The following is a 15,858-nucleotide window of genomic DNA, read 5'->3' on the forward strand; positions in this document are numbered from 1 at the left end:
TTACATCCCCCTCTTCTGTTGTACTCTCTATTGATGGGCGTCGCTCTAGTCTTTCGAAGCAGAGTTCAAAACAGGGCAAAACGTCTTTTCTATTCAGATTGGCACGAAAGAGTATCTACACTTCATATAAATCCAAATAACTGGCATTATAATGCCTAACTCTGTTGCTGGGTTGATTTCTTGGATGCAGGGTGGCGGGGGGTGCATTTCAATCGTATAGAGATTCCTACATGGACTGGCGTATCCAGGTGGGTCCACTCACGCACATCGGCGCATTGCCTACTGATTGCACGTTGTTCAATATAAATGATTGGAGATTGTTGCAATAAACGGTTCTCTTTTCACTCTGAAAAGTACCCAGTGTATTTTTTGCGCATAATGTGCTGTGTAACACTGTCCTGACGCAGATCTTGACTAGGCGCACGTCAAGCCATCAGCGGAGTGGGACTGAGTGTCAAAAGGAACACCTTCAGCAATTAAGACGGGCGCCGTCCAGAGTGCTGAAAGGGGATCGCTCCCGACTCTCGGAAAAAAAAAATCCCCGAACCAATCCTGATCTTGAAACTGACAATACAAACAGCGGGAACTGAAACCAACTCGGCACATGCATTTTGGTTCATTTCAGGACGGTTTGCAAACCGCTCTTTATCACCGCCTTCCAGCTTGGTTTGAAAGTACTCCTCGCGGTGAGAGTAAGGCCAGTGTATTTATTCTCAGCACCACGACCGAATTTGAAATATGACGCCCAGGCCAGCTTCGAATTGTGTCGCTGAAGATAATTTTGAAAGAAGGTTATGATTTTACAAGCGTCCTGCTGACTAGTTCGGATGGAAGGATACTTGCTGTGACAGTAACATGCCATCAACTTTCTGGTTTCTAGCCATACTTTCCGCGCTTCTTATTGCATTTTGTAGTAAGTATATTTTAATTATGTTTAAAGAGATATTGATACGATTTTGAGTGCCAATTAACATATACATCTAGTGAATTGTGGGGCGTAATAACTATTGTTTCTGGGCTGAACTGGTTTTATTTCAGCACTTTTATTATATATAAATATCAAAATAGTTACTATAGTTACTATTCAAAGTATAAAAACGCTGTGGGCGATGCAACGGCCTTTAAAGCACAAGATGTATTTACCATTAATACGGCATTACAAATAGTTATATATATATATATCGTAAATATCAATTGCTTCAACTCGACTGTGCATATCATTCTATGCTACATTTTCTGGCAGGTTGGTGACATGTTAGGAATCCTGCTTTTCTTTATGTTTGCAAATTACAAATAGAAGTCGTTCTAAGTTGTCTCCATCGTCGTGATGTTTGTTAGGCTGGTTACCAGTATTAAGCCCGCCTCTTCAATACGGATGAATAGGTAGATCGAGTCCCCTCGATATTGCGCTACTTATATCCCCCAGTTACTCCGAGGAAACGTCATGGAATGAAAATCGATGTACCGCAGGAAAAAAATATCAGAAGTAAATTGATAACATGCCATTGCTACTGTTACCTCTATGTGCGGTTCTTTAGCTTGTCCGCTTTGTCTCGTATTCCCGATTTCCGATGCACCTGCCGTGCCGCTGGGGTGTCTCGTGCTGAACAAAGATTTACAGGCAAGACTGAAATGCCCAGACAGAAATGAATGTTCTGAAATCTCATCAGAAATAATCTGTTGACCATTTACTGCAGCAAACTCCCACGGCGCTTCATTGTTGTAAGAAAAATAACACGAACTAGTGACGCCTTTGCCTACAGGCTGGTTCAAAAGTGTGATCGCAGAGGGAAAAAAATACCGCAGTAGAATTTATAGTAAATCTTCAGAATGATCACGGTGAGGCTAGTAAGAAAACGCAGCTAGGTTATATGGGGTTATTAATACCCTAAAACAGGCTGCCAGAAAGAAAAGGAAGCCAGGCGTTGTGTCTTTGAAATTGCTTTGAATGACTTAAGAAAAATGTAATTTGTGCTAAATATGGTATTTGAGTATATCACTCAAAACTGGCAACAAAACTCCAGGCACTGAACAACGAGTATCTTTATCATCGTCTTTTCAATAAGCAAAGACTCGTTTTAAGAATAGTAACTCCTCTGGTCTTGTAACCGAACACAGGATAGTAAGTATTACAAATACGGATCGGTTAATGCAAGCTTTCTAAATGAAATCAGAACCTTTGTTTCCAATTATAAAAATGGCTCTAAAATCAATTTTAAAACAAATATGACAATCTTACGTTGTTAGAACTCTATGGGAGCCCTAGACTATAATCCTCACAAACTATAGCCGGCACCAGCGCAGGTGATACTTGGCCTGAAGGAGATTATCAACTCACTGGCGCCTCCAGTGTTACACTTCAGGCATAGCCGTGCCGCTTTTGTTTCCTCCGATATAACAGCAACCTGTGAAGGTTGTCAATTTCAATCAGCCTTGGACATTGAAGTTCACTTACTTACAAGAGGTGGTGGTGGGCTCATGGTGGTCATTGACCGGTTTCAATGTACGTTTGGTATACCTCGTTTACTGATGGGGAGTGTAGTCATCTCTTCTATATTGTGTTATATAGGAGCTGCAGCAGCCTAAATCTGGAGTCGTAGCACGATGCTCAATAGCTGGCGGAGGTGTGGGGCGCCATGTTTCACTGCAGTGCTGCACTATCAACTTGGATGCCCAATTTCCACTGATAGAGCAGCATGAGTCATCTTGCAGAGCTATCTTGCAATAAATCAAGACAATTGGGTCTTCCTAACCGTGTCAACCAATTATTGTTGCCAAAAAAGGAAGAATCCCACATTCACATATACACACTAACCCTAACTCCAACACCATATTGACATTCATATTTTGAACGATTTAAAAACTAACTGCACTCTCCATTCCAAGACAATTTCTGAAGGCATTCGGAAATTCGAATTGCCAAACCTATACTGTATGGCAGAATCAAAGAAAATGACCATTGATGCTTACAGGAAATTCTGTTTTCTGATTTATGTTGAATGTGGAAGAACGTAATAATTGTCAGATGTGCGGTCTTACATTTTAATAATTTTAAAACACAGGTACGGATCAATAACGCGTTCCTTTGAAAGTATGCTAACGTGCTAAGCGGCTCCAGTAATTGCTGGAGGTGTTGCTGTGGCATGTGACCGCTGCCTTTCTGTGCTGAAATGGACACAATAGTGAAGCTGAGACTGCACCCCGCTGAGATGGAACGGCCGTGCTGGTTTCAGTCCGGTTGTACCCTCTTTACTCCCCTTGTCTGCATCTTCAATTCTACTGCATGGCAGAGCTCCGTGCACGCCACCAAACGCGCATTGGCAGAGCTCCTCTCTGAGCAGTTAAATTAGGCCCCGCAATTCCTGGGGAATCGGGTACAATAGAAGAACATTCACTGGCTGGCGAGTCTGAATATGGGGTGCCACCCGCCAGATCTGTAGCCTCTGCTTTAAGCTACCAAGTCCCACCAAAAGTGGGGCGCTACACTTTCTGCGCCCCCTCAGTGGAGATGTCCCCGGAAGAGGCGGGCCTGTGGGAGGACGTAAAACCATTGCCCCAGTGCTGACTAGCCTATAGCAGGTAGGTGTCGTTACGTTCCAGCAACAAATCCGAATGGAAGTGAGGCCCACAATTGCTTCAACTGCTGATTTCTTAATGGCGATCATTAATGGAAAAAATTACAAGTTTTGAGTTCTGGATTTTTTTTTAATATCCCTGGCTATCTTCGGCCAGAATAGTTGGCTCTCTTAATGTGACCAGGTGCCACTCTGAAACCCTTTTACTCTCCCCCTGCTGAGGAAGATGTTGCAGTACCACCACAAATAGAGTAGGTGCCCACCCTTCCCATGCTTTCCCCACCGCCCCCCTACCCCATAAAAATGACTCTCCTCTCTGGGTTTGAGGTGGATACAGAGCCACCGCAAATTAATGGCCATAATGTACCTCCCCAACATGCTTCCGGTAGCAGAGCCGAGGAATTCTACCCTAAGTGTTTAGACAATGTAGGTAGTAGCTTCTGTACTGTGAAGATAGTTAGAATAATGGCAGGTGCAAGGGACCTCATGTCACTTCTCGCACCTGGTCTGATGCTGCAACGGAGTTACACGTCATGGCATATCAAACCCAAGCGATTTGGGTCTATTTCCTCCTGGGACTCTCGTTGCTTTTCTCCAGAATCCGGTCTGGAGCTGACCCCGGATTTACACTGGAACTTAGCCTGATATCAAATTGATACTTGGCAACTATCGCATTACAGTTGCGGTAACTGTGACGCTTTTTATCACATGTTTCCATGCAACATAACAATTGTTGACATGAGCACACAAATAGAATATAAAATCTAGATAGACGGAGTTGAGAAGTTATTCCATAACTCCGGGCGAAGGTGTCTTTCTTTCCCTACCCTATAAATTTAATGTTAGTGGAGACATAACCGCGTCATGGTCGCAGGGCGACACAGTGGCAACATCTAAAGACAAATAACATTCGTCACGGAGCTGAACTGACTGTAATCCAAATAGCAGAGACAAACGAGGTCGTCACTTCCAGACCGCTAGTCATTAGAAGGCGATGACGATTCGGCGTCACTTGGGCTTATATGTAAAATGAATGTAAGACCCTACATACAATAATGGTAATTAGACACAAAACGTGTTGGTGATTGTTCTAATAATGCAACATATTTCACTCGCTTTACAGGTATAGAAGTTCGCTTAAGATTTGCGTCACATATTAAAAGCTGGCCAATGTTTTTCAAGTATCATTCTATAGATTGCATTGATTAACCGCCTGGTTAGAACATTTTCGGAACATTGATCTTGGAGTAAGATTTTTTTTTTAAACGTTAGAACCTGTGCCTTTGTTGGATATATTTCTGTGTCGTTACTTCCAGCTTACACGAGTGTCATAAGACAGGACTCATGAAATCGTGGTGTCTCTATTGTGAATCTAGTTTATACGGCAGGAAGCACTGAAAGCAAACTCCAATCAATCAAGCTTTATTGATGTACTTTATTTTGCAACAAAGGGTTATCTGTGTTTTGATGTGATGTAACTTATGCTTCTGAATACGCGAAATCAACATTTTTTTTGAAAAATGGAGAAATGCTGGGAGTGCTCACCGCCGCCACCTTGCGGCCAGCAGGCAGTCCGTTAACTAAATGCCGAGGCGTGCAGCCTCGAACCATTTCAAATATGAGTGAAGGGCTCAGGGGCTTATCATTCAATCCACCGTTTCGCAGTACACGCGTGTAGCCATTTCGGTGTATAATAATCGAAATATCGCAAAAACGCGGTTATATTATAACCACTTGCATTCCTATCGCACCTTTAACGTAGGAAAACGTCCCAAGGTGATTCACGGAGGCGTAATCAAAAATCCTCCTATCACCAGGTAGATGCGAGCTCTGTCCATTTCAGCACCGTTTGTCCGGAAGGACGGTCGCTGCACTCGCATTAATGACAATCTCATGTCTGATTAACTTTCAGATTGATGCTTTGCAAATTGATGGGGCCACTAACATTAGTCACAGTGACTATCGGCTATCTGACATTCTCCTATTTTTTCCAATAGTAATATTTTCATTTGCGCGATCCATAATATATTGATTTATTATTGCAGTAATTGCAATATTCCTAGAGTTTTTAATTTACGTAACACTTTATAAATACCCTCATGACGGTTTAAACACAATAGCAAGTCGGTCCTTTTTTCATATCGTGTATTTTTTAAGTTCTATTTTGGTTAGTGTTATGTTTTAGATGCTGTGAGTACGTTTCCAACCGCTCACATTGAAGACTAACTAGCATCGCAATTAACCTTGATTTTTTTAAGATAAAGCATATCGCGTGTTTGAGTGTCCTTTTGGATCTCTAATAGCGTGCAGGCGATGCTCGCTTTATGTTGCTGCTGATTTCCAGGCAATGCAATAAATGTAGTGTTACTCGGAACGTATGTCTAGTGAAAGGTACTTAGAACTAAACGGGCTGATAATTAGAGTGGGTCGATACCGTCTTTCTACTGGAGAAATGTCTTGACTACACAAAGTACGAATCTGAATGGTGCTTTTAGATGGTTGATGGTGCTAATGAATCGATTCATTGTCAGCTTTTTAATTAAAAAGCGTGAAATATATTCAACCAGAACATGTCGCGGAGTGCTGGACTCTAAAAAAGGAATGTTTCATGTTTCTGCACCGTTCAGTGTGGGGAAATGTTAACAGTATCTGTGTGCAGTATACTGAAGGTACTTAATACAACAGTGCTGAACACTTTGCCACCCTGATCATTATAAATGCAGTCAGGGAGCAGGTCGATTTCGCAAATTCAGCTCCACTACACTCAGACTTTAGTTTCAGGGTAATCTTTAACCCAACCGTCAGATATTAGGTGGATTATTTTTATTATATAAAATATTGAAAAACACATTTTAAATCTTTTTCCTGATGCATCTCGTAGTCTAATTTAATTATAAACTGTAAAGAAAAACATCCTTAATGATGAGCATATAGTTTTAAGTGTGTGCACGTAGATTGATAGGCCGTGATAATTGATATCTATTGGAATGTAAATATCTTAAAAGGGGTGAGTCCTAAATAAGAATTGAATGAGGTGATGGAGTTGGAGAGATTAATAGTTATAGACAGAGAACATCAACTGGGTTCGAACAAAACACGATTCCAGCACGTGATACATGTAATTTTTAACTTGTATTTTTTTTGCTAAAACTTCATGAAAGAAAACCAGTTTGTGTGACAGCCCAACCGGACCATTGTAACCCATTTAAATGGTTGTGAAATTCTCAAATATTGTTTCAAATGAACTAATCGGCCATTTTCCGGCTCGCTTTTTTAAAAAAAAAGAACATTACTGTTCAACTGGGGAAAGAATTGCGTTTCTCAAGTTTAAATTAACAAAAATAGCTGCAGTTGGTGTAGAATGATTCATGGTGGATAGTAAGGAACAATAAGCGAGTGGGAGTACTTTTATATGCCACGACGGTGACTGGGCTACCTTTTTAAAAAAAAAGCCAATCTGCAGTAGGGATGGATTGTGCATCACACACGCTACACAAACTTTTTTTCCCCGCACCATAAAGAAAAGGCAACCTCGCCAGCATGAATATTCTAATGACCCACCAGTCAATAAATTAAACACCCTTTGACTTATTTACGGGCCGCTCGCAGCACTGTCAGGGTTAATTACGCGCTGTTGCATATCTGGATAATTACAAGAGGCGATCAATAGACGCTGCCAAGCAGTGACTAGCTGCAGTTGGAGACCTGATTGCTGCAGGGATCAAGCAGTATGTGGTTCTTGTATCGTGGATGAGGATGATAAAGGGCAGCGATCGGGGCTTTTACAACCCAGATGCACATCCCGCCGCGTGGATCTCAGGGTGTGTGCTAAGTGGATTCGCGCGATCGGTGACAGTCCAGACTGGATATTTACACAGGTGCCTTGTTTTTGGATAGTGTTGGGTTTTTTTTTGGAAATCGCTAGCCGACTTCTGGGGCTTGAATGTGGAAAAAGAGAGAGAGATCTGCATGTGTGGTCCTGGTGCGGGTGAGACGCACAGAAGCTGAGCTGTGAAGCCGGGAGATCTGAACATGCTGCCCGGCTGGAGAGGGCTCTGCACTGGGGCAGGGGCAACACTTTGCTGCCTCCTCGTCTGGATCATCTACTCGCACTTAGTCAAAGAAGGTAAATCGTTGCCTGCCGTGATAAATAGCACTGCAATATTCTGTCACCGCTTTCCTTTAAAGGTAGCCTGATAAAGTTTAAGTGTTAAATACCGAGGAGTGTTGCCAGCAATTGTATTCTGCTTTCTCTGTTGTTGCTTCCAACGTCTCGTCATTTCAAATGTCTTTACTCCAAATATGTGTTTTCGCCCTGTTATATTTGGGCACAAAGCTTACATAACGACCAGGACATACGTGGCGGCTGTGCTTACTGAGATGAATGTACATCTTGCATGGAAACATGCTTAGACACCTATACACGCCTGCGTAATTACAGTAAATATGTACGCATTCTCTCTGCGTACATGGGCATGACTGCATCGACTGTGCATGGTGCTTACATTGTGTGTATATGTAATTAAACACACACACGAATCCCGGCGGATTTAACCCTGCGATGAGTGACAGAGGTGCGTTTATCTACAGTGACAAAGTGCCTGCATATTGTAAGTTCGCGCGGTTTATATTAAACGTTAAACAAGGGCGAGAGAAATAAGAACTAGAAATTGCTCCATGCACGGCTAACTCCCTGTCTATTTTTCTGGAAAAAGAATGGCTCGGAGAGTTTCAAAAGCCGGCAGTGTTGAATGCTGGGTCAAACGCCACCCAAGACACAAGCCAACTCGGCCAACTTGTGGCCCAGAATCTACAAATATAAAGGTGACCGAGACAGTCACCGGGGCTGGAACAGCAGTTCCAGATGGGACAAACTGAGCCTTACGGTTTTGTGTGAATGACCAGCATACGAACGACAAAGTTTGCTGAATTATCGCAGAACCACCATTTGCTGAGAGTCATTTCCCCCGTTTATTACTTTTCCGATATATAGATTGCGGATAGAAGGTGCCTGGGGGCTCTCGGCTGCGAGCTTAACATCGAGCGGGACATATTGGAGCAGCACTGTCATTCCAGGCCGATATCAGCCATGTCCCGTGACCGAGTGCGCGGATCCGCACCATATTCAAAAGGTGTGCGAGGTTCAGCCTATAATGCTGCCTTTTCCAGATCCTCATCGTTTTATTTGCCGATTTGGTCTTTCTAAAGACTCTGCCGCTGCGCAGCGCTTGATTCCAGTTCTTGAAACTCCAATGGCCTCGACAGGCCGATACTTGGGAAGAGGGTTTTAATCCTTGAAAGTTGTGTTGAACACATGAAATAATGTGCAAGGAATTTTAGGTTATGAAAAATCGATACATTTTTGAAACATTCCATATCGGATTTGCTCAATTGAATTGAAATGCATTTATTCAGTACCAAATATATTGGAGCACGATTCACTCATTCATTGAGCTAAAACATTCGCTATCGCAAGTGCAAAAGAATACAACTCTAACTATCCCCTCAGACTTCAGAATAATTGGATAGGGAATTTTTTTTTTTACAGTTCAAGGTCACGAAATCTAACTATGTATGACCAATACAAGTATAAATAAATCAATGGTTCAACAGTACAGATTCAGACAATGATATTAGCAGGTACACATTCCCATTGTAATAAATATCTGCCAGTCTGGGATTCCCATCTAAATCCTGTGGAGAATCTGCCTACTTTCTCAACATGAAACAGCTGTGCAAAAGAATGAACATGTTTAACATGCACACGTTACTGCTGCTAAATGTTTCGAAAGCAAACAGCAGCAGAAAGGCAATGGCTGCTCTCATTTTTCCCAAGTTCCCCCATGCCATACATCAGCCGTGCATGGAGAGTGCCCGCAGCAACCTACTTAGACTTCCTGCAATGCTGTTCTGAACTGTCAGTAGAGGGTGCACAAAAGCAGCGTGGGTTGACTGTTTAATTTTATCTTCTCCCATCAAGGTAACCACCTCACCTCAGTCGGCGCTGCCCCAGCTAGCCTCCGATGAGATCAGGAATCCACTAAGTGCTAACTGACCGGGCTGAAACGCGCAATCCCAATCATGCAACCCAGGATTTCATTTCTGGAACAGTATGCCAACCCACTGACAAGCCATGCCACTGGAGACGATTGCTTTGAACCTATTTTGTAAAACTGAGATTTCACTAGAATTCTAGGAATTCTTTTTTAATGCAATGTTTGTAAAGGTTGATTAGAAATCCAGCTTGTGGCACAGTCAATGGTGATTGCATATCCCTGATCTACAGAAAGACACTATCCAGGATGGTTGGAAATAAAGGCTGGGCATTAATGTTTGGCCTGGGTTTTCAGCTTCATGCAGTTTTGGAGGATTAATGCAAATAATTTAAATGAAATAAAGATTATAGTAAAGTTCTGATTTGTAATGTCTCGACAGAACACCACAAAATGTACACCACAACAATCAGGTAGCTTGAGCAATAAAGAGTTTTGAGTCTAGATTGTGGCTTTGACTGAGTTTAACCAGTCCCCAAATGGACCTATGCGTGATCTTACCAGCCCTGGGGAGGCGGGTATGGAGGCGGGACTGCCAGGAAAATGGCAGAATTTGGGGGTGGGCCACAACCCGCCTCCGTGCCATCTTGCCAGGAGGCAGGTAGCCAACCTGCACCAGGTCCTTTCTCCTTGGAGGTGGGAAGGGGATTAATGCCACTTATCTGCCTGTTAACAGGTAGTTAACAGGCAGATAAGAGGATTATCCCCATTTTACCCACACAAGTGTGGGCTTCCCGAAGGCTCCGAACCCCACCAGGGTCACCGAGACAAGTAGTGGGTCTGCTGTGAAGGTAAGTGATGGGTGCAAGTGTGGAGAGGTGAGTATGTGAGGTAAGTGGAAAGTTGGGGAAACTAAACAAAGACATGCATTTAAAATGAAAAACCGAAATGAGCAGTTTTGCAATGGGATAGAAACCTAGAGAAAGAAATGCAGTTATTAAATAACTCGCATCCATGGAAAGATTCATTTCTTATAATTTTCTAAGGAATTTGCCTTTACTTACTGCAAGTATCTTCCCAGTAACAGTGTTTTGAATGAGTAGAAGAACATCCATAATGCAATATAATGGGTCTGTCGGAGTCCTGTGATTTTTCTATTTATTCTAAAGGGTGCAATTTAAACATATTCAGGAATGTTACATGTGTATGGGGTTCACTGGTGAGTTGGTGTTTTTTGTAGGGAGTAAATTGTACCTTTTGGGAAAATACCAGCAAGCATTTTAGTATGCTGAAGAGAGCTTTACTTTGCCTGCAATTGCTTTATATTTACAATGAGGAAACAAATATGAAAAATTTAAATTTCTAAAGAAGCTGCAGTACATTTTTCACATTTAAAAAGATGGTTCCGAAGTAACTGTAACGAAGAGATGTGTGTATCCATTGCTTTTCTTAAAGCAAAACTTCAGTTGCACAAAACAGTTTTGAAGCAATAAAGTTTGCTGTGAGGAAGTATGAGTATAGAATACCTCTCGTGCAAATGTCATCAGAATGAGAAATGCATTAGTTCTGAAGGGGGATCTGAGCAACAATTCATTTGAATTCTCATTTCGGTTTCATTGCAGTTAATTGTCAATAATAATTACATTGTCCAGGAGTCTAACACCCACAGGTTAATATTAAAAAGGATTATCAGGGTTATGTGAGCCAAAAAAATAATGACTTTTTTGCAGCAGTCAGTGCTTATAATTATATTTTCTCAACAGCTTTTAATTCACTGAATAAGAGTAATCTCTGTGATGACCTCATTTACCTTTTATTAGCAATCACATCAGAGCACTATTGATGGTGCATGTGGAGGCCTGGGATTAGGCATCTATCAGTCCTCTTGGCCACAGTTGTTTTGTGGCCTAGAGAGGCCAAAGTGGATGTAGGAAGAAATACGACTATAGCCTGAAGAAGAAAGCTGACAAAGACTACACTGAGATGCCCTAAACCAAAGGATTCCTTAGCATTTGAGCTTGGCTAGCTACTGGCTAACGTAAGGGAAAGAAAGAAACAGTACACTCAATACTCCCATTATACTGAACTGATGTGGCCAATGTTGTGCCAATATTTTCTTCATACCAGTTTTGGCCCAACTTTTGATTTAATAACTTATCGATTGCGTTTAATGATCACTAATATATTCTAGGACTTGCCATGAGTATCACTCCCAGCTGCTGTTATTCTGAGCAATGTTATGAGTGTGAAAACTTTTATTCCTTGTATTTGGTTGTCAGAATGTTTAGCATAGGTTAACTGCTTCATGCTGTCTTGGATCATAATGTAAAACATTTTAGGAGTAGGAAAATCTAGTAAGACTGTCTCTCTCTAATAAATCTTAGAACCAACTTCTCCCTTTAGAAACATGATTAATTGTTCCCTAACCCAATTATACTGGCCATTTCAATAGCTACAAGTCTACAACCTTTTGTGTAAAAAGTTTTCTCCATAACCTCTTCTTACTCCTAACTTTTTTTATTATTCAAACTTGTATATTTCAATAATTATTTAGCCTTTTCTCTCGCACCAAATTGAAGCTCTTCCTATTTGAGCTAATTTCTCATCAACTTTGATTGACGAAGGCCATTTTCCAGTTGTTAAATCAATGGGAAAACCGTTTCCAGTTTCTAATTGCTTTGGTGTGCTTTTTAATGGAACATCCCAACAGCTGGCCACCCTTCAGTAACTGCACTAAAACAAAAGGAGATGTTACTTACACACAACAATAAAACTTGCCACTATTACAAAAACAAGAAAAAATTAGGTGAGTTAAATTTATTTTTGGCTGTATAAAGCACTTTCACAAGTACTTTCTAGATTTGTGCTAAAGCCAAATATATGCAAGTTACACTTAGCTATGTGAAACATCACTAATTATTTCCAAATGTCTGTTAAAATGGCTTTTAATATGCAGTGGTGTGAGGCATGGATCTTGTCCAAGTGCAGTTTCATAATTTAGTCATCCAACCCAAGCAAGTTTATCATACCAACCCTGAAACTAGATCAGGAAACAGCCCCAAGGTGCATTTGTACGTACAACAGCTTTCTCACTTGGAAAAGCATGATGTATACATCTATTTCTGGATCATTGGTAAAATCTTTTTACACTCTCATTTTCTGTTACTTCTTTTGAATTCATGCCAGTGATTGACATTTTAAGCCAAAACTTTGCTCCGGTCAATATGTCCAAACCAACCAATTTCACATTGGTTTAGATGTTAAGCCTACTAGTGACATAATTATATTTTAATTAAATGTACCAAGTTGCATTATAATAAATTAAAGGCAACTGTAAGGAATATACAACAGCATAAACCTACCATGTACAGTAAATACATAGCTTGTGAAATTTCTTAAGCTGCAATTTCTTGAGTCATTAATTGAATAGCAGGCCAGATATGTTCAACAGACTTTAACTCTCGGCTGCTGACACTATGGTGATCAAGGTGTACATGTGCTACATTGCTTCTTAATGAGATGGTCATCAGACTGAGTCCCAGTGCTATATGTCATTAGAGTCCACCTGCCTTTTATATGAATGAGTTTGGATGGCCAATTAGATCCTCCAAGCACACTCTTTATTGGCCAGTCATAGAGTAGGATTAACAGTGGAGGACTGACCAGTTTTTTCAGATGAAATACTTGTTCACAACAAATAGCTCTGTAGGGAAAGAAAGTTGAAGCACTGGGAATTTCAAAAATAAAAGTAAAAACAACAAAAAAATTAAAAAGGACCTGATAGTTTCTATTTGGTGCTGATTTTTCATTTGAAAAATAATCAATAATAAGAAATTTTAAGATAATGACATATTTGATTGAAACAGGATTATGTTTTGGTGTTATAATATTCCATGATCCAAGCATTACATTTATATATAACATTCTAACTCCAGCATAAGTGGATAGAGTTTCCACTTTGCACGCAATCGGGGAAATTGCGGCCAAAAATGTGCTGGAAAATACATTGGTTAGGTTACAGTTAAAATTAATTTGCATAATCACAAACCTAAAATCTTCCCTGAACCAGCACAACTGGGCAACGTAATAGTATGTAATTTCTTTTCTCTTTCCATTAAAAAGTATTCCTTTATGTATTATTGCAGTTTTATTAATACAGCTGAAAATGGGTTTATCACCAAAATATGTATTTTTAAGGGTGTCCAGTCCTCCACCTGTGAGTAACCTGATTTAAAATCAATGAAAATGATTGATTTAAAAAAAACTATACTGAACCATTCAATAGTTTCATTGGTGTACACTAGTCAGTTTCTTAGTAAATTAAATATTCTTTGATATGGAAAAACCTTTTTAAAATGTCCCAGCTAGTGCCTGTGCGCTTAAGAAAATGAATACAATTTGAAGCACCTTCCCGAATACAATTTGAAGCACCTTCCCGAACCAGCACAATCTTGCTATTTTGACCTGGGAGCGTGGCCAGTTTTGTGGGTGGGGCCTGATCCTGGCAAATTGAATCTTGAACCAGCATAAAAGATTGTGGTAAACATGAATGTGAGTGGTTTTGGGTATAACTCACATTTTAAATTTCCTGATCTTTTGCACTGGTCTGGCTGATTTTTGCCCAGATTGCGCTGATTTTACTAACAAACAAGCGGAAACTCTGGTACAAGATATTCCATAAACATGTCCTATTCAGCGGGCTAAATATAGTCAATTTCCTACTAATGTTGGCCTTGAGGCAGCAACATATTTTAGAACACTCAAATCTTTTTATGTAAAATATATGTTTTGTTAACTGTCTGAATTGAATTACTGAATGAACATCTGTGGTGTAATGATTTGCGAGTTGGCTATTTTTATTCCATTTTTTTAAGAATCATGAGCCACAACTGCCTGGTGAGAGGGGATGCTTTTTAAAAAAAAAAAAAAAAAAAAAAATTCTAGAGGCCAATTTCCAGGCAGACCCTGCCAGCACATAAGGTGCAGGTACAGGGTGATAAATCAGATGGGTAACCCTTTGCACATGATAGCTGCCTAATCTGTGCTGAGCACGGTGGCATAGTGGTTAGCACTGTTGCCTCACAGCGCCAGAGACCCGGGTTCGAATCCGGCCTCGGGTGACTGTCTGTGTGGAGTTTGCACATTCTCCCTGTGTTTGCGTGGGTTTTCTCCGGGTGCTCCGGTTTCCTTCCACAGTCCAAAGATGTGCGGGTTAGGTTGATTGGCTATGATAAATTGACCCTTAGTGTTAGGGGGATTAAATACGTGGGGATAGGGTGGGATATGTGTTGGTGTAGGGGTTACGGGGATCGGGTGGGATATGTGTCGGTGCAGGCTCGATGGGCCGAAATGGCCTCTATCTGCACTGTGGGGTTTCTGTGATTCTGTGATTCTGTGATTCTTCTGCGACTTTGTCAGCACAGTACTCTCGCACATTCATTAAGGATATTAAAACTATGCGAAATGTATTACTTGATGGCAAGACTTTTCATAATTCTCTCCTGTCGTGTGCTGTACACTGACCTAGTCCATGTAAAATTTGCAATGATGGGAAGATATGTCCTGGTGTTTAAAAGATTCAGATGATAAAAGGTGTGAAGTTTTTCTTGTTGATTTTGTGTGTTTTTGTTTTTTGCATTTTTTTTCTCTTTGTATTTTTTGTTTTTCTAGCCTGTTTTTTGCATTTCTGGGAGCTGCATTTTCAGTTGCAACAATCAAAATTCAGAACCTAGAAATTTCCTCTGGCTGTTCAGATCTCTCTCAGTACTTTGGAAGAGCAACATGGAGATCTGAGGAGGGATGAGAGAGCGGTCTATTTGTACCAACTGCCATTGCCCAAGCCATTTGTGTTTATAGATCCAAACACAGCTCCTTGGAAAATGTTTGAAGAGATCTTCCCTTGGCAGCTGTGCTTCCATAGTGGGCAGTAATGAAGGTACGTCATATCCTACATCCTGATCTTCAGCCAAGATCAACTACAGGGATGGTTTTGGCAGTTGCTGTGAAGATGACCACAGCACTGATCTTTTATGCCTCTGGACTTTCTGAACCATCACTGAAGACATATGCCAAATATTTAATCCGCAATGTCTGCGGCAGGTGACCAATGCGTTGTTCATCATGGCCACCTCAACCATAACTTTCCCCATGGTAAGCTGGCAGCAGCGTAAGTGGGCATTGTACATTTCCATGTGTCCAAATTCTACAAAGTGTAGGGCATTATTGAAGGCAGTTATGGCTCTCCATAGCTCTACTCTGAACAGAAAAGGTTTCCTACAATGTGCACCATC

The 15,858-nt window shown here is 41.0% G+C and overlaps 1 protein-coding gene across 2 annotated transcripts in view; it reads left to right on the forward strand.

The window, feature by feature from the left end:
- Positions 1-334: 334 nt before the first annotated feature.
- Positions 335-15,858, forward strand: part of LOC147105213 (chemokine-like protein TAFA-5) — a 386,891-nt gene continuing 371,367 nt past the window's right edge. Inside the window, exon 1 of one of the 2 annotated variants that reach the window (XM_086011349.1) lies at positions 335-913. In XM_086011349.1, coding sequence (XP_085867475.1) covers positions 856-913 — 58 coding nt within the window. In that variant the 5' untranslated portion in view covers positions 335-855. Of the gene's footprint in view, positions 914-7,208; positions 7,702-15,858 lie in introns of those variants that run through there. The other variant, XM_086011348.1, reaches the window with a different exon arrangement.

The sequence above is a fragment of the Somniosus microcephalus genome, chromosome 18 (genome assembly GCF_052327205.1).
Source record: "Somniosus microcephalus isolate GS21.2 chromosome 18, FLI_Smic_1.0, whole genome shotgun sequence".
Lineage (NCBI taxonomy): Eukaryota > Metazoa > Chordata > Chondrichthyes > Squaliformes > Somniosidae > Somniosus > Somniosus microcephalus.